Source organism: Micromys minutus (assembly GCF_963924665.1).
Source record: "Micromys minutus genome assembly, chromosome: 2".
Lineage (NCBI taxonomy): Eukaryota > Metazoa > Chordata > Mammalia > Rodentia > Muridae > Micromys > Micromys minutus.
The window spans coordinates 46,462,527-46,482,300 of NC_137971.1; the positions used below are offsets into that span (position 1 = coordinate 46,462,527).

The 19,774-nt window shown below is 39.9% G+C and overlaps 2 protein-coding genes across 2 annotated transcripts; both read right to left on the reverse strand.

Moving 5' to 3' along the window:
- Nucleotides 1–3,495: 3,495 nt before the first annotated feature.
- On the reverse strand, nt 3,496–18,885 carry LOC308416855 (glycine N-acyltransferase; the record flags this gene model as incomplete). The annotated part of the gene is made up of 5 exons (XM_080911949.1): nt 3,496–3,898; nt 4,688–4,859; nt 8,979–9,105; nt 10,349–10,456; nt 18,805–18,885. The coding sequence occupies 5 exons, from the start codon at nt 18,883–18,885 to the stop codon at nt 3,496–3,498; spliced, it is 891 nt and encodes a 296-aa protein (XP_080768075.1).
- On the reverse strand, nt 16,005–18,575 carry PDCD7 (programmed cell death 7; the record flags this gene model as incomplete). The annotated part of the gene is given in 9 exon segments (XM_080912052.1): nt 16,005–16,202; nt 16,204–16,233; nt 16,237–16,271; nt 16,274–16,599; nt 16,601–16,662; nt 16,665–16,703; nt 16,707–16,815; nt 16,902–17,083; nt 18,549–18,575. Coding segments are annotated over 9 exon segments (1,008 nt in total).
- Nucleotides 18,886–19,774: the final 889 nt, after the last annotated feature.

Below are 19,774 nucleotides of genomic sequence, written 5' to 3' on the forward strand. Positions count from 1 at the left end.
GAAGAAAATATATGGCTTTTGGCATGAAATTTAGGAATCTAAGAACAGCTGCATTTGCACAGTGTATACACAGACTCTCTTCCTTGGAGAAATTGGCTCATTATTTGAACCTCTAACTTAAGATATGTTATTCATCACCTTATGTTATCCATCAGCAAAATGAATGTAGTTTGATTCCTGCCTCCAAATCTTTCTAAAAGAGTTCTTAATAATGCATAACTAATACTATAGTGTGTGTTGTACATTCATCACAATTCCAGCCAGTGTTACCTGTGGCATTGTTATATACATGACAACTCTGGGTGGATGCTATGGACATATATGAGGCTGAAGAATTAAGATATAAATACTGTGCAAATCAGGATAATGGACTTTAATAGTTCTCTTTTAAATTTAAGAAATTATTAATATAACAGGAAAGATGACATTTAGCATATTCTGTCAGTTCACTGGAAATGAATCTGGTAAATATGTCTTTTGTTTTGGACGAAAAAAGACTTCCCACCATTATGATAATGAACTGAACTTCTGAAACTGTAAGCTAGCCCCAAATTATAATTTTTATTTATAAGAGTTTATGGTGTCTCTTCACAGCAATAAAACTGTAACTAAGATGTCCACCAACAACAGACCTTCCCATGACACAACTCTCTGTGTTTAATAGAATTCAATCATCAGAAGTAATGTGGCAAGAAGAGACAGTACAATAAATGTCCAGTCTTGGCTTCTCTGACCCCAGCTCCTACCTTGATGCATCTACATTGTACTCTACATAACTTACCCCTTGTTCTCCTTAGCATATACCATTTATCTCTTGTGCAATCAACTGCAGGTTCTATTTACTCCTTTAGGGTGGCAATAGGTTAGAAAGCCAAGCCTTTGAAAGGCACATTGCATCATCATCTCAGGGCAAAGAAGGGACTGGGAAATCTAAATTAGGCTGATTCTTCCTTTGCTGTTTTATGCACATTGTGCTTAATCTGATGAAATATATGATCTAAGTATAATGTATTTAACATATCTATGAAGCACCCAACTGAGGAGCAGCTATTTTCTAAAGACACAATAAGGAGAGTCCACTTGCTCATCACAGATGGAAAGGTAGGAGAGAAAGGAGTAGCCACAGTAGCTAGAAAACATTCTCTCTTTATCAAGGGTATCAGAAGTCTCCAAATTTTGTACTATTACTGGGGCCAGCCCCAACATGGGTCTTCTGTCTTGTCACTTACTCTTGAGGCAGTGAAGGGGGACATGAATAGGCAGAGGATGACTTTGTCTTAGAAGATACTTAGAGTTGCAGTATAATAAAAAGTTTACTTGTGTAAATTACTGTGATACTATGGGTGACCTGCCTTCTGTGTTCCTTTGAGGCCAGAAACTGCAGCTCCTGGCACTTAGCACCTCATCCTGAAACAACAGAGATAAAGAATTAATTGCTAGAAACTTTTCTCTTTTATCCTTATTCCTCTTGCTTGTTGGGCTAGGGGGAAGTTTGGAAAAATAAATTTCTATTGAGCCAAGAGAAGAGAATTGCGTTTGCAGAAGGAAAAAAATTGATATAGGCAAAAACTCACATAAGTTCATACACAGATTCATGAATATGCATTTATATGTTTTCATTCAGATCAGTTGAGCCCATCTTTCATGCATTTTTACAATTATATTCTCTCCCTCTCTCTCTCTCTCTCTCTGTCTCTCTCTCTCTCTCTCTCTCTCTCTCTCTCTCTCTCTCTCTCTCTCTCACACACACACACACACACACACACACACATATTCGCACACATTAAACACACATCCGTACTTACGTATGCTTATGGAGCAAAAAACCAAGCACCAGTGTAGAAAGAACTCACTCATTCTGAATGAAAATGATCTTTAATCTTTAGTGATAGAGAAAGAAAAATCTTCTACCATTTCACATGCTAAATGAAATAAACCCAAGTTTGTCAGAAAAAAGCTTTGCTCCTTTTAATAAGACTAAGTCTGCCTTGTGATTAAGAAAGAACCTGTTCTGCCCCATGGTAAGGAGAAGCCTGCCTGTTCCATCTGCTCTCTGCAACTTCTCTTTTCGTCTTTCCCTCTGCATTCTGCACATGGCTCTCAGTATTTTGTTACCTACAGTCTCTAAGTTATTCCACCCTACATTCTCCTTCTAATCCTGCTCTCTCCTCCTTCTCTGATGTCACAGTGATGCTCTTACTCTCAATGCCTTTTCTCCCCAAGCTATGCCTATACAACTAAGTTCTTTTTTAGTTCAGTTCAGTCTAAAAGGTGTTCTATCTAAAACCTTCTCCTTAGCACAGTTCCTCTCTCAGCTCAGTTCTTCTTAGCTTAGTTCTGAATTTTTTCTTTATCATCAGCACTTAAAGCATCTTTCAGAATACATGATCACATGTGAAAAATTTCTTCACAAGTTAACACAAAAAAATTAAATCATAAATTGAAATAGAAGTTTACAACAGGAAATGTTTACATGCATATCCATTATGAGTAATTATCTTGCTAAACATTCATCACCTGTTTCAGCCCCACAGGTTCATTGAAGGTTTAAAACCATAACTAAGTTATTAGTGAAATATTGTATATATAAACCTAGTAAATATTTTATCTTCTGTCCTAGCACCTATAATAAATCATTCGTTCCTTTTTATGAACTTTGGTTAATTGTTTTACAACCTCTTGGAATGTGCTCTGAGTAGGAGAAAGTCTGGTTACCATCTAAAAGCAATAACTAGTGACACTTGGGAGACTAGCAGAGTTCTCACTGCAGTTTTGACTATCAGAAATGACCTAATAGCATTCTCACTATAAAAGAGCTTAATAATCACTGATATACTTTTAGGAATTCTTGTGAGATCATCATTAAGACTTAAGGAGTCATCTATTTGTCTATATAGCATCACTACAAGACAGTACATCTACATAGATCCACAGAGTTCTGCTTCAAAGGGGTAGGCTATTATTTAATAATTATAATATGTGTTTAATAATAACAGGAAAAGCATATTAATAGCAGAAATCTTTTCTAAAATGAATTCTTTTACAGATTTACTTAATAAGGGTGAATCATTGCAGATTATATAATAATCCAAGGCAAGCCATCTCAGGATGACCAGCAGCTAGTTATTATATTGCCCCATTATGGCTCCTGACATACTATGGTTTCTAGGAGGAGCCATTGGGAGTCTTGTGCAGATATAAAGGAGTGTCACATAAATCTTAGAAATATGAAGAAGTTAAATTTTGTGAGTTCACTATAAAAAGACATGGGCCTGCTTCAAATTCAGGAACTTAAGAGGAATCTAGGAGCAATCTTACAAAAGGTAGCTATGTAGACATGTTGGCTTTTCACATTGCTTCCCCAAAGCACAGACTGCAGCTCTTTTATGCAGCTAGTTGACATTTATTGTATCTTTTCAGTCACCTCCACTCTTTGTCCACCATCCAGTTACATCTCTGGGCCCACCAAACATCAACTAGTGTTCAAGTCTAGCTTCACATAGGTACACACATCCATTGGTTCCAGGCACAGGGCATGGGGAGATGGTGCAGTGAGTAACTCATTTTTTGCATAGCAGTATTACTTTGGGCAGTGTGAGAATAAACAGGAAAGCCACGGTTCTTCATAATCTGGTCTTGTGCATAGACAACAAAGGAGACAAGACCTTGGGCTCGGTACTGAGGTATGGTGCCTCCCATTCGCATTTCTCCAGTTTGGTCCATTAGAGTCCAAGATGCAGGGGTTCCCTCAGGCCCCAGGACGCAGGAACTTGGAAAGTTCTTTATGCAGCGTTCAATGAATTTCTGACTCCTCTCATTGCCACCAAAATGCCAGAATTTATCCACCAATGCAGCATGGGTGACATCCAAGGTTGAAAGCTTAAAGATGTCTTGATTGCTATAGAGAGCCCAAGAAGAACAAACAAGTCTGTGAGTAGAAGGGTATGTGCCTTCCTATCCCTGTTATTTTGGAATAAAAGCAACAAGTGCAGTCATAATTTTTCATTTCCCTTCTTTAATGATTGGGGTGGTGAGTATGAGGGGATGGATATACACATACTGGGGATCAGAGCACTTGTGGGATATGGTTCTCTCCTTTCACCATATTGGTCCCAGGGATTGAACTCAGTAGCTCAGGTGATCAACCTTGTCCATCAAATTTGTTACTTGTTGAACCATATTTCTGGCACTATTATGATTGCAACTTTTAAAAAGTTTGTTATTTAATAATTCCATATGTATACGCGTATACATATATATAATTCCATATATATTGTGTATATATGTATATATTTATGTGTGTGACATATGTTGGTTTTACACACTCTTTATTTTTAAAGATTTTTTATTATATATAAGTACACTGTAGCTGTCTTCAGACACACCACAAGAGGGCATCAGATCTCATTACAAATGGTTGTGAGCCACCATGTGGTTGCTGGAATTTAAATTCAGAACCTCAGGAAGAGCAGTTAGTGCTCATAATCACTGAGCCATCACTCCAAAAAGTTTTTCTCATTTTATCTCATGTGTGTAGCATGGGAAACTGAATTTAATTATAGTTGTTTGCATGAGCATGAACGGGGTCATCTACTGAAGCATGGGCATCAAAGATAAAATTAGGGCCAGGCAGTGAGGTTGTAGGAGAAAGATGTGGGAAATAGACAGCAGGTCTTGTCAAACTCACATGGCCTTGGGCTTGCCACTTCCTAGTGATAAATTCTGTGTATCCAGGTGAGAAGGGAACAGTTTCTTGATTGTCTCCAATGTTGCAAAAAGGATGTTTTCTGAGCGTTTGACTTGGAGAGACTGGATACTTGCAAGATTTTGTATAGTCTTATTCAGCTTGGACTGGGAACCTAAATAGGGTTATAAGTAAACATACAGTGAACTGATAAGGAGAGAAACAATGGTTGGTACATTCAGTGGGCTCTCTAATAGGGTAGAAGGGTAAGATTTAAGATAACATCTTGATTGTGGCAGGGCTGTTGCTGATGCAGTGAGAATGACCATATAGACTCATGGCTGATATAAAGCTCCCCATCTTACAAAATTAAAACACAGAAGCTAACTCATAGTCATTTTTGAGCAGACTAAGACTGGAATGAAGTTTTTAAATCTACATAATTGTGTGGTTTTGAAAAAATCAAAAAGGTTGAGTTTTAAAATATGGTAGTCATCATCTTCTGAGTTATGCCCCTAATGCAACAGATTATTGAAATGATTCAGAATTTAACCATAATTTCTGGCATCTGCTTCCTGGCATATTCTCCTACTATATCTCATATGACCAATGGGAATAATAGACTTATGCAAGAAGAGGGTTAACAGAATGTTGGCCTTTCTCTTTTTAATTCTATTACCTTAAGACAAGCTTTATTTAAATTAGCCTAGGCTAGTTGGCTGGACATACATTGTGTCACCATCACAGCAAAGGGCTGGCACTGACTGACAGCCAAAACCAACATCTAGACAAGTGAATGAGTCTATGGTGAAGGAACAAGAGTCATCCAATCAACTAATGGCATATGAACAAATAGACTAGATACCCAAACTAAACTGCTGCTTTACCTCAGTATGAGTTTTCTATTATAGTAACTATTAACTGACCTATTATAACCCTGTTTTAGTTTCACACCGTTGCTGTTATACAGCACCATAGTGAAATTGAATTTGAGCCTTAAGGGTTTATTTGGTTTATATTTCCAGGTCACAATCCATCACTGCAGGAAGTCAGGGCAGAAACTCAAGGCAGGAACCACAGAAGAACTGATTGCTGGATTACTCTCTGTCACATTCACATGCTCACATTCAATTAGTTTCTTATTCTCTGCAAGATCACTTGTCTAGGGATGGTACTACCCATAGTAGCCCAGGAACTCCTTCATTAATTAACAATTGAAACAATGCCCTAAAGACATGCTCACAAAGCCAATCTGACCTTGGCAATTACCTAAATGAGGCAACTCTTCCCAGCTGACTCTGACTAGTATCAAGTTGGCAATTAGGGCAACCAGGACACTCAGCATTACACTAAGCTCTTCCTGTTCTTGTGTTTTGGAACTGTTATTATTCTGATATTTACATATAAAAACAGTCTCAGCGAGAACAGAGCATAAGGATCAGATAGAGAGAAAAATATAAATACCAACTTAGGAAGACTGACTCTAAGAGCATGCTTATCGCCAGTACTGTTTACTGTTGACACCACCAGCTGTCACTTTCACTACTGACATGGGATTCCAAAGGTTACGCTGCACTGCTGCACTTACTTTTCCTAAGGATTCTGCATACATCTATGCATACATCTATAAAATATGCCACCCATTTCTGGGAATAGAAATTATTGTGGTGGTTTGCCTCAGTTGTCAACTTAATGAAATTGAGATCCATCTAAAAGATATACCTCTGGAAGAGTCTGGAAGAGTATTAACTGAGGGAGAAAGACTGGTTCTCAAAGTGGTTCACATCTTTATGAATAGCCAGATGAAGGGAGGTCTCAGAAAAAAATCGATGTCTACTCTCTACATTTGTTGCTATTATCCCATGTTGACATCAGACGTGGTCTCTGCAGCCTTTCAAAGTGAACAAAGTGCCTTCCAATCTATCAGCACTGATCTACAACTGTCAAGGTATGCAGCTTTGTGAATTGGGTAGCTGTGGAACCATGAAAGGTAGCCTGGTTCCTGGTTGAGCTAAGGCTAGAAGTCCCAGAGAGCCTGAGGGGACAGTGGGCTCTTTGCCTGTTCCCAGACACCAAGCCCTTGTCACTAGCTGCAGACCACCATCGATTTGTGACCATCAGTCACATAAAGGCAACACCCCAAGTTTCTCTACATGTAGAGGATGTGACCTGGGGTTACATAGGCTCAAGAGAGATCTCCATTTTAATGAGGTAGCTAAAGGCTGGAGGGTTTAGCCAATAAGCTTTCCTTCCCAGACATTCCTCCCTGCAAATGGTATTTAATCTCAGGCCCACCCTGAGAAGGAGGGTATGGTTTTACTCATCAATTTTCTTCCATGACAATAAATGCCTTAAAACCATGGACTGCCTCTTCTCCCTCCCCCCTCATTTTATTGGATATTTTACATATTTACATTTCAAATGTTATCAGCTGTCTTGGTTCCCCTCCCTCCCATCTCCTCTGCTCCTGCTTCTATGAGCATGTTCCCACTCCTACTCACCAACTCCCACCTCAAAACCTGGCATTCCTCTTTACTGAAGTAATGAGCCTTCACATGACCAAGGGCTTCTCCTTCTATTGATACCAGACAATGCTGTCCTCTGCTACATATATGGCTGGAGCCTTGGGTTTCTCCATGTGCACTCTTTGGTCAGTGGTTTAGTCCCTGGGAGCTCTGGGTGGGGGTCTGGTTGATTGATATTGTTATTCTTCCTGTGGGGTTGCAAATCCCTTAAGCACCTCCAGTTATTTCTCTAACTCCTCCATTAGGGTAGCCATGCTCAGTCTGATGGTTAGCTGCAAGCATTGTCATCTGTATCAGAGGTTCTAGCAGAGCCTCTCAGGAGACATCCATATAAGGCTCCTGTCAGCAAGCACTTCTTGGCATCAGCAATGGTGAATGGGCTTGGTGGCTGCATATGGGATGGATCACCAGGATCAAGGGCCTCTACATAAAACCAGATACACTGAAACTAATAGAAGAGAAAGTGGGGAGGAGCATCAAACACATAGATAGGCACAGGGGAAATTTTTCTGATCAGAACACCAATAGCATATGCTCTAACTTTAAGAATTGACAAATGGGACCTCATAAAATTACAAAGCTGTAAGGCAATAGGACAAAACAGAAACCAACAGATTGGGGAAAACATCTTCATCAATCCTATATCTGACAGAGGGCTAATATCTAATTTATACAAAGAATTTAAGAAGTTAGACTCCAGAGAACCAAATACTGTATGAAAAAGTAGGGTACAAAGCTAAACAAAAAATTATCAACTGAGAAATATCAAATGGCTGAGAAGCACCTAAAGAAATGTTCAACATCCTTAGTCATCAAGAAAATGCAAATCAAAACAACCCTGAGATTCTACCTCACACCAGTCAGAATGGCTAAGATCAAAAATTCAGATGACAGCAGATGCTGGCATGGATGTGGAGAAAGAGGAACACTCTTCCATTGTTGGTGGGATTGCAAGCTGGTACAAGCACTCTGAAATCAGTTTGGTGGTTCCTCAGAAACGACTGCCTCTTTTCATAGGGATCTGCTGTGGGGAGACATGAAAAAGGCCTTCACCTATAGAGCTGCCATCTAATCTCCTGTTGAAGGCATCTCTGTGCTCTCAGCTACAATTGCCACCAAACCAAACCCATGCCCACCGAAGTGAAGCCAAAGACTCTCCCTACGGGACCAGCTGGAGACCCCCCATCTCCCACCAAGATCCAGCCTGTGTGCTCCCACTTCGTTCTCAGCTTTTCCTTGGCTTCCAGCAGCACCTGGATGTCCAAGAGCCTGGGATCTCCAGGACCCCTGCCTTCTTTAAGGCCCCAGGACCCCCTACCCCCACGGAGAGCTCAGGCTGTCCAGGGCCTCAAATTGTGCTTTCCCACCCCAAGTGGTGTCCCTGGGCTCTCCTAAAGACTGATACCTGCCAGAAGGACAGCATGGAGGACAGCATGGGGTAAGCCCAGTCAACTCCCATGCCCTGCCTCCCAGAGTGACCTGTGATGGAGCAGACATGGTACCCTTAGCCCTACAGATGGGTAATGATTTCTCTGTCTCTTCAAGTACAGAAATCCATTATTGGCCTACATAGTCCCTTTCATGTGAACCAAGCTAAGAAGTCCTTTTGTTTTATATGTGTGTGTGTGTGTGTGTGTGTGTGTGTGTGTGCATTCTATAGGTTCTGTTCCTCTGAAGAACCCTGCCCAGTAATTTCCTTCTTGGGGAAGCATGGAAACCTTGTGAGACAAGACACAGAAGGTAATAATCCCATTTCCCATTGCTCATACTTTGAATCTGCAAATGCTGTTTCCAGTTAATGACTTCTGAAGACTCTAGGAACTCCTGACAGTTCTGTGGGTCTCTGGAGTAGATTTGATAAGTATTGGTGTAGTAATCAAAGTCATCTTTCATATCCTGTTATCACAGAGAAAGGAGAGATAACACATTGTTTATTATTTTTTATTGTAGTGTTGGTCACATTATACTTTAAAATTTAAAGCTTACTTTATTTTATTATTTTATGTGTATGGGTGCTTTGCTTACATGAGTGTCTATGCACTTCATGCATGCTTACTGTAAAGGAGGATAGAAGATGGAATTGCATTTTCCAGGACTGTAGGTATACCTGTTGTGAGCCACCATATATATGCTGAGAATAAAATCAGATTCTCTGTTAAAACAGCCAGTGCTTCTAAGCACTGTGCCATATCTGCTGCTCTGTATTGTAATGATCTTAAGTAATAAAAGATTGCTCCTTTTATTAGTATGATCTTACTATTTCTGAAGCATTTAAATTGTGATATCGAGATCAAAGATTCAAAGATTCAAATTAGGTTAGAACATTCCAGAATAACAATATCTGCTACAAAGATAATGAGCCCATAGATCCACCTGTCTTGTCTCTCTAACACTAGGGTTACAAACACACAGCCCCCATGTGGGATTTCTGAGTGGGTTCTGAGGCTCAAACTCTGGCCCTCATGCTTTTTTAAGAAGCACTTTACCCATGAAGCTATTACCTCATCTTAGGCAATGTATTTTTGGAATATTGCCATAAATTTGGTCTACTATAAATTGAAATGCCATTGTGGAATATATGACTATCTATCTCTGTGTACACACACACACACACACACACACACACACACACACACACACACACACAAATAACACATATACATATATAATAACTAGTTAAATTATGCAGTTGTAAAACTTTTGGTCTAAAAGCTTTACATCTTTATCTTACCATTTTCAGATTAAAATGTAGTTAGTCAAAATGCTGTAAATAGATCTCTTCAACTTATTCTTTCTCATTAACTGTAATTTTGTAATTTTTCTTGAGTATTATCCCAATTTCTTGTAGCACCTCAGTTTCGAGACACTACCATTATAATCTTATACTTTTGGCTTCTATGGAATAAACTCTGTTTTTGAGATTATAATATGATTACATTGTTTCCTTTGGTTTCTCCCTTCCAAATTCTCCCATATTACTTTTTTAAAATTCATGGCCTCTTCTTTTCATTAATTTTTATTATATGTGCATATCCATATTTACATGCACATATATTCTTAAATATAACATAGGACAGGTTTTGTTAGATTTTACATGAATGACCATAAAAGTGTATTTGTTCCATACCTGTCACCTTACCTGTTCCTGAGGACGGACAACTACTGTGTTAAAATCAGGCCACTTGTCAACTAGGGCTTTTAGGTTGAATGGATTTCCATTGTTCATATGATAGATAGTCCCATAAACCTGCAAGGAGGTGAGATGTTTGTTTGTTGAGAGGATCAGGACAGAAGTTATTCCTATGACATGATGACAGCTGGTAATGACAAGGAGCTAAGAAAGAATACAGGCCAAACAATCTCACACACTATTTTTTCAACTCCAATTGATGAAAATTTTGTCTTGAAATGTGTTTCATAACATATATGGTAAACTATTCAGACAAATAAAATGGACAATTTTTAAGAACAACTTTCTTTGTGGAAATTTCAAACTTTCATTAAGAAAAAGTGTATGTGACTAGTAAGTGAATAAAGAATTAAGCATTCTCTTATGAAATTTGAGAAGCTGAGAAAGCCACCTTATCTCACCCCATAAACTCAACAAGATCACTAAGAAACACCCAAACAGTTGTCTCAAAGTGTTTAACATTCACTTTTAACATAAGGAATGGAGAAACTTACATTTTAACATTTTATGGAACAAAACATTTTAAAAGGTGTTTAGCCTTCACAATTTCTGAAAATAGTTGTTTAACATAAAAATAGCTCAAGTTAGTTGTCCATAGAATGTCAAATAATATAATTTTCAAAATAATTTATTTTCTCTTTGGAAGATTTCTTGACTCCTATGGTTTGCCAAGGTATATTGAAGGCCTTGGCTAGTATCAGTAAATTTTACTAAAATAGGAAGCTTTGGGTTTAGTTTTATTTGACACAAATTTATTTGGATGTTAACAAGTTTGGTTCTCTCATTAGTCTATTGTTAGTAAATGAAAAGTTTCAAAAGCCATTCTGATGGGTATAAGGTAGAATCTCAGGGTCATTTTGATTTCCATTACCCTGATGACTTAAAACTTGGAGCATTTCTTTAAGTGCATCTCAGCCATTCGAGATTTCTTTATTGTGAAATCTCTGTTTATTTCTATATCCTGTTTTTGATTGGGTGTTTGGTTTTTTGGTGGTTGGCCTTTTGAGTTCTTCATATATTTTAGATATCACTTCTCTGTTGGATGTGGGGTTAGTGAAAACTTTTCCCCAATCTGTAGGATGCTGTTTTGTCCTTTTGGCCACATCTTTGCCTTACAGGAGCTTTTAAGTTTCATGAGGTCCCATTTATCAATTCTTGATCTTAGAGCTTGAGCCATTGGAGTTCTGTCTAGGAAATTCCCCCCTGTGCCAATGAGCTCAAGGCTTTTTTTCACATTCTCTTCTATTAGATTGAGTGTATCTGGTTTTATGTTGAAGTCCTTGATTCACTTGGACTTGAGCTTTGCACAAGGTGACAAATGAGAGTTTATTTTCATTTTTCTATGTACAGATTGCTAGTTAGACCACCATTTATTGAAGATACTTTCTTTTTTCTATTATATATTTTTGGCTTCTTTGTCAAAGATGAAGTGTGCATAAGTGTGTAGTTTTATTTCTGGGTGTTCAATTTTATTCTATTGATCAACATGCCTGTCTCTGTACACTTCTACCTTATCCCAATCAGAATGGCTAAGATCAAAAGCCCAACTGACAGCACATGTTGGAGAGGATGTGGAGATAAAGGAACACTCTCCCATGGCTGGTAGGATTGCCAAGTATTAAAACCACTCTGGAAAGCAATCTAGAGGTTCCTCAGAAAATTGGAAATGCATCTACCTGAAGACCTAGATATACTCCTGGGCATATACCAAAAAGATGCCCCTACTATGCCACAGCGGCATGTGTTCCACTATGTTCAGAGCAGTCTTATTTGTGACAGCCAGAATCTTGAAACAACCCAGATGTCCCACAACAGAATAATGGATACAGAAAATGTGGTTCATTTACACAATGGAATACTAATCTGCTGTTAAGAATGAGGACATCGTGAGTTTTTCAGGCAAATGGATAGAACTAGAAATTATCATTCTGAGTGAGGTAACTCAGAACCAAAAGGACATGCATGGTATGTATTTAATAATTAGTAGATATTAGTACAAAATAGCCAGGATACAGTCCACATAACTCAAGAAGGCTAACAAGGTGAAGGGCCGATGCGAGGATGCCTCAATCCCACTTAGTAAAAAGACAAGAACAATCACAGGAGCTGGGAAGAGAAGGAGAGACCTGGGTGGGAAAGAGGACAGGGAAGGGAAGAGGGAGACATGCTTAGGTATTGGGGGGAGGAAGGACTAAAGCCCTGAGGGCCAGCAGAAAGAATAGAAACAGGCAAGCTCAGGAGGTAGAAGGTGGGGGGACCCTCCAGAATGTACCAGAGACCTGGAATGTGAGAGACTCCCAGAACTCAATGGGGGGACATTAGATAAAATACCCCATGGTGGGGGGGAGAGAATTGGTAGAGTTCACTTTCAGGAGAAAGACAGAACATCAAGTGAGTGATAAGGTTGCCATCTCACAGTCAAAAACTGACTCAGAACTGTTTCTGTCTGAAAGAATTGGAGGGACAAAAATGAAGAGAAAAGTCTGAGGAAAAGGAGTTCAGTGACAAGCCTAAATTGAGATCCAGCTCAAGGGGAGGCTCCAAGGGTTGACACTGTTACTGATGCTATGGTGTGCTTACAAACAGGAGCTTATTATGACAGGCCTCTGAAAGGCTCCATAAGCAACTAAAAGAGTCAGGTGCAGATATTTACACCCAACTAATGGACAGAAGCTGTGGTTGAATTAGGAAAAAGCAGAAGTTGAGGAGGAGGGCCACCCCATAGGAAGACCAGTAGTGCCAACTAATCTGGACCCGTACCATCTCTCAGACACTGAGCCACCAACCAGGCAGCATACAGCAGCTGATTTGAGGCCCCCAACACATATACAGCAGAGGACTGGCAGGTCTGGACTCAGTCAGAAGATGCACCTAACTCTTGAGTATTTGGGGCCCAGGGAGTGGATAGGTCTGGTGGGGTGAGGGTCGTGTTGGGTAGGGACATCCTCTTGCAGACGGTGGGGAGGGAATCTGGGGATGTGGGATGTGGAAAAGTTGGAGGGTGTACCCAGAGGGGGATAAAATTTAGACTAAAAAAATTAAAGAATTTAAAAAGAAAAATTTTTAAAGCAATCTACAAAAAAAGGAATGCTATCATTTTTCTTCTTTTTAAAAAGGCAGTGGCCAATCTGCTAAAAAGAGAAAGAGAGAGTTTAATTCACTTATCTTATGTTAGATGGATGCATTTTGTAGGAAATATTTTTTCTCTAAGGCACATACATGCATGCACACAAAAGCAAACATGAGCATGTTTATATACATATATAAGCACAAACAGAAACATATATACAAATGAAATGTACTTGAACTGTCTTGCACACATAGAAACACACATGCATACATATACAGACACATGCATATATACATACATCACACATATACAAATACACACATACACACATACGCTTCATTTCATTAAAAAATGACCTGAATCCACCAATAGAGAAATGTAACCCTTCATCTATCTACTGCAGTTGGTCAACTCTAGGATCTTTAGTAAGTTGTAATGCGTTTAGGGGTAAAACCAGGAGCCAACTCCAAAACAGGTTGATACACATTAAGTTCAGAGCAACAGACCCATTACTAACTTCAAATACACTCAATATGATTTACATTTCACATAGCAAGCATTCTTCTGAAATGAACTAATTAAACATTAATTGGTACTCTCAGTTAACTGCTTCAGAAAACTCCAGGAAATATCAAGGGTTGCTAAGGAGGGGATCTTGAGAAAAAGCAACAGAAAAACTTCAGAGAACAGAGGGTAAAGTCCATGTGTGCACAGGACTGTGCTGCAACTCACTGCTGATGAGACATGGGGGGGGAAGCTGCCCCTTCTCAGTCTTACATTTTATTTAGTTATGTATGTATGTATGTATGTATGTATGTATGTATGTATTTAGTTAGTTAGTTAGTTATGTTTTTATGTATTTATTGAGATGTGTGTCTGCCACAGCACATTTGTGGGGCTCAGATGATAGCTCTTAGAAGTTACTTCTTTCCTTCCACCGAATGAGAGCTGGAGATCAAACTGAAACTGTCAAATTTGCAGGCAAGCACCAGTCTCCCAAGCAGCCTTGCCTACCATACTATGTTAAATTACTTATGGATTATTCCATATTCATTTTTTATGGAATTAGGGTCTCACTATGCATCATGACTGGCCTGGAATTCACTATGGCATTGAATTCAGAGAACCACCCATTTCTTGACTCCAAAGTGCTGGGATTAAGGGTGTGTACCATCCATTACATCTGTACTATCACACCTGTACTATCACACCTGTACTATCACACCTGTACTATCACACCTATGCTATCACACCTGTACTATCACACCTGTACTATCACACCTGTACTATCACACCTGTACTATCACACCTGTGCTATCACACCTGTACTATCACACCTGTACTATCACACCTGTACTATCACATCTCTACTATCACACCTGTACTATCACACCTGTGCTATCACACCTGTACTATCACACCTGTACTATCACACCTGTGCTATCACACCTGTACTATCACACCTGTACTATCACACCTATGCTATCACATCTGTACTATCACACCTGTGCTATCACACCTGTACTATCACACCTGTACTATCACACCTATGCTATCACACCTGTACTAGCACACCTGTACTATCACACCTGTACTATCACATCTCTACTATCACACCTGTGCTATCATACCTGTACTATCGCATCTATTACTATCAATCACATCTGACTCTGTCTTTTTTGTTTGTTTGTTTTTGTTGTTTTTGAACAAAAAAGTAAAAATGGTATTTATTCAGCTTTTAGGAAATAAAATAACAAAACCCAGAATGAAGCAAAAAAAAAAAAAAAAAACATGTTATATGACTGATCATGTCCAAGCACACTAGCACTTATTAATGAATACAAAATTCAAATTTATTATTCATATTTTCTCTTCTCTCCACTTTTACTACATGAATGTTTTTAGAAGCCTGAGCTACCCAGCCCCTAGCATGTGACTGAGATTACAGTCCCTCAAGAAAATGAGTTTCTATTCTTGGAGGCCCCTACAACTAGAGATCCCTCAGAACTTCTGCACTGGCAGTTTAATGAGGACAACAGCCACTGTCTGTCGGAGCACATGCCAACTTGGCTCTGGCAACTCTTGACGTTTTCTAAGCTCTCCACATGACAACAGTTCTAAGCCACCAGTGATCCTGGCATCTACTGCCCCATCATCCTCAGTAGCGGCTTCCCACTCTGCAGCAAGACTGGGAAAACACAACTGTAGGTCAGCTGGTATGGGAAGATAAGAATAAAATGGTAGTGGCTGCTAAATCTACTCAGTGAACGTCTTCAAGGAGTAACTGCATGTGCTGCCTGTACTTACCCGCCAATATAAAACAAACTTGGAACAAATGAGCAGCTCACACTGAACCAAGCCCCTCAAAACAAAGGCATATTTTAGTGAGACAAGGCCACAGCCCATGCTAATATCCTCAGTTCATCTAGACCTTTTCCAGAAGAACTTTATGACTCTCCTGGCTCCAGTGGTCCCCTGCCCAGGGCAGAGAACAAGAGAAGCAGGCTTTCCAGTTACAACAATGCCGCATCGAGTTTAAGCTGTGCAGAAGACGAGAGGACAGCATCTCCAATATCTAGAGCGGCAGAGTCTGACTGCTGGACCACACTCCTGGAGCATCTCAATGCAGCTGACTGGCAGTTGCCCAGATGTCATTGCTGGGGAACAGTGGGGAACGGAATTGTCTCTAGGATGATCGGACAGTACCAAGTACTGATCCCAATCATTCCTTATCTAAATGAGTGGCAGGCAAGGAGTACTCAGCCTAGAGGGAATACTGCCTGAAAGGCTGCAAGAAGTGGCAAGTGGGAACCCATCTGGATCCCGGAATAACTTAAACTCGATTTTAAGTTTCTGAAGTAGAAGTTTCTCTTTTCTCTGCTTCTTTTCTAGTTCTCTTCTCCTCTCTTCCTCCTGTTCTCCTACTAGCATAACTCTAAGGGCTCTCTCTTCAGCTTCATGAAGTTCAGAGCGCTTTTTAATGAGCTTTCTCTGACGCTGAAGATGATGCTCAAAAGTCTCATCTGCTGAAGCAGGACAGACCCTTTTTCTTGCTGCAGATTCTTTCCTCAGTTTCCCCAATTTCTCTAAAGCAAGCAATATATATATATATATATATTTTTTTTTTTTTTTCAGCTAAAACACCATCAGTAGCTGCTTGAAGTTCCTGTTCCCACTTCTTTTCCTCCACTTCCTACACACACACTTCACCCTCCCATGGTCAACCTCCAGCTCCTATTCCTTGGCCAGGGCCCTCTGCTCAGCCTCCCGTTCCCAGTCCATACCCCAGGTTGCCACCACACCAAGCGTAAAGCAGCACACAACCTTGCACTTCGCCCAGGCTGGACTAGGCAGGAGTGTGCGGGATCCTGGGGCCGCCTGGCCCCCAGGGGTTTCCCAAAACCGCCTCCAGCCACTGTCCATCAGCGTTACAGGGCCGCATCTCTGCATGTAGGAGGCAGCAGCGCCTCAGCCCATGCTCCAGGGCGCCTCGGGCCTGTAGGTGGTGACCATGGACGCTCAATGGCATCTGGTCCTGGGAAGGACAGGCACTGTGGAGGCGGTGGGAGTGACACTGGGAAGGTGCCACAGGAAGCTTCAGCTGGGGTGTGGGGCTACAGAGCCAGCGAAGGCTCCAGGAAGGAAACAGAAGTCCCCCGGAAAGGGGCCGGGTTGCTGGGGAAGAGGCAGCAGAAAATCTTTGGTTAGCTGCAAGCATCCTCAACTGTATTTGCATGACTCCTGCAGAGCCTCCAAGGAGGCATCCATATCTGGCTCTTTCAAGTAAACACTTGGCATCAGCAATATAGTGACTGGGTTTGGTGACTGCATATGGTGTGGATCCCCAGGTAAGGCAGTCTCTGAATGATCTTTTCTTCAGTCTCTGTTCCTCTATTTCTCCCAGTATTTCCAACCATAAATTTTTTATTCTCCCTTCTAAGAAGGAGTGAGGCATCCACATTCTGGCCTTCCTTCTTTTTGAGCTTCATAAGGTTGTGAATTGTTTCTTGGGTATTCAGAGCTGTGGGAAGGCTAGTACTTACTTATCAGTGAGTGCATAACATGTGTGTTGTTTTGTGACTGGGTTACCTCACCTTCTAGTTCCATTCATTTGCCTAGGAATTTCACAGTCATTGTTTCTAATAGCTGAGTAGTACTCCATTGTGTAAACATACCACACTTTCTGTATCTATTCCTCTGTTGAAGACATCTGGGTTCTTTCTAGCTTCTGGCTATTATAAATAAGGTTGTTATGAACATGGTGGAGCATGTGTCCTTGTTATATGTTGGAGCATCTTTGGGGTATATGCTCAGGAGTGGAATAACTGGGTCTTGAGGTAGTACTATGTCCAATTTTCTGAAGAACTGTCAGACTGATTTCCAGAGTGGTTGTACCAGCTTACAAAATCTCACCAACAATGGAGGAGTGTTCCTCTTTCTGCACATCCTTGCCAGCATCTGCTGTCACCTAAGTTTTTGATCTTAGCCAGTCTGATCGGTATAAGGTGGAATCTCAGGGTTTTTTTGATTCGAATTTCCTGATTAGTAGGGCATCTCCATATTCTTAATCAGTGACATAGATATAGTGGAGAATATATTGAAAAAAACATAAGTTAAATAAGAAATTTTTGAGATCTAGATTTGCACAACATAATATATAGGGTCTGGAGAGATTGCTTAGTGGGTAAAATATTCACCACACAAGGGTGATGACTAGAGCTCAGAGTTCTAACCCCAATATGCACAAAAATCTGAGTAAGTCTGACAGTCTACTTGTAATCCCATTGCTTTGAAGTTACAAACAGGGAAATTTCCTAGACAACCTGTTTAGCTTTACCAGCTGAATTGCTGAGCTCCAAGTTCAGCAAGAGATTCTATCTCAATATATAAGGCGCAGAGTGATTAAGGAAGACACTGAACATAAACCTTGAGACTGTTCAGGTATGTAAATATTCTATCTATGCATATACACACCATCTTCATCAATTGTACTATACACATGTATATGCACACACATTAATCACACCATACATGCATGCATACACACATCAGTCATACCATGCATGTATGCATACATACCACATACATATCAATCACACCACACATGGATGCATACACACACACATCAATCACACCATGCATGCATAAATATTTACACGCATCAATCACACCACACATATGTGCATATTCACAAATTAATCATACCACACATGTGTGCATGCACACCACACACATCAATCACACCACACATGCATGCACACACATAGTGAAACATAAATATTAAGCTCTTTTGCATACACTTTCTCCTTGCTGCCCTTAGCATTTTCTAAGTCACCTTTATTGATTCAGGAAGGTACTTCCTCAAGGATTTCTCCAGCATTTGTAGCATCTGTGCACCTTGTAATGGAATAATCATGAGGACAATTTAGCCTAAAGAAATAATAAATGGAAATTCATTAATAACAGAAATAAAGTTCTGTATAAATAGCCAAATCTCCCCTTCAATAACATCCTTACCCGCTCCAAGGACACATAAGGCTTTCAGAGAACATAAGAGTTGCTCTCTGACTTCTCAGCACCCCTTTTCGCCCTTGGATTCATCATATACTAAACAAGTGCATTTTATTCTTTTGAGTTTCTGTTGCATCAATATCTCTCCTGGCCTCTCCAGTAATGGTTACTCAGGAAGTTGCCTAACCTCTGTGCCTTGATTTCATAAAAGGTAGATGGAATGATAGCATCATCTGGCTCACAGAATTTTTTTGGGCTGAATTGATTAACTAATATACAGTGTAGTGAGCAGAACATTGATCAGATAAGCAATGTTTAACTGTGTTATTTTATTGCTAGTGTTCCTCTTCATCCTCTTCCTTCTCATATGAGTTAATATTGCATGTTGCTTTGATGTAACTTCTAATGTTGGGTTCTTTAACATGTTTTAGATATAAACAAGAAACTTTTATTATGGTTGTATTCCAGCTACTATTCACATCCCATCATTGTTCTGTGATTTTCTTGTGTAGTTTCCTTGAGTTTATGACATACACTAGAAAATACTATGTAAAGGTTTACAAGGTGGCTCATTGAGAAAGATGCCTGCTGATGATTTAAGTTTGATCCCAGGATCCACATAGTAGATGAGAACCAATCCCCACAAGCAAGTTTTACTTTTCATTCAATTTGAGGTGGAAGTGTAAGCATCATCTACAATCAGTCAATCAATCAATTGATCAATCAGTATTCACCACATCATGTTGGTCCCATTGCAGCCTAACTATTTAGAAGGGAAGGAAGTCTATATAACA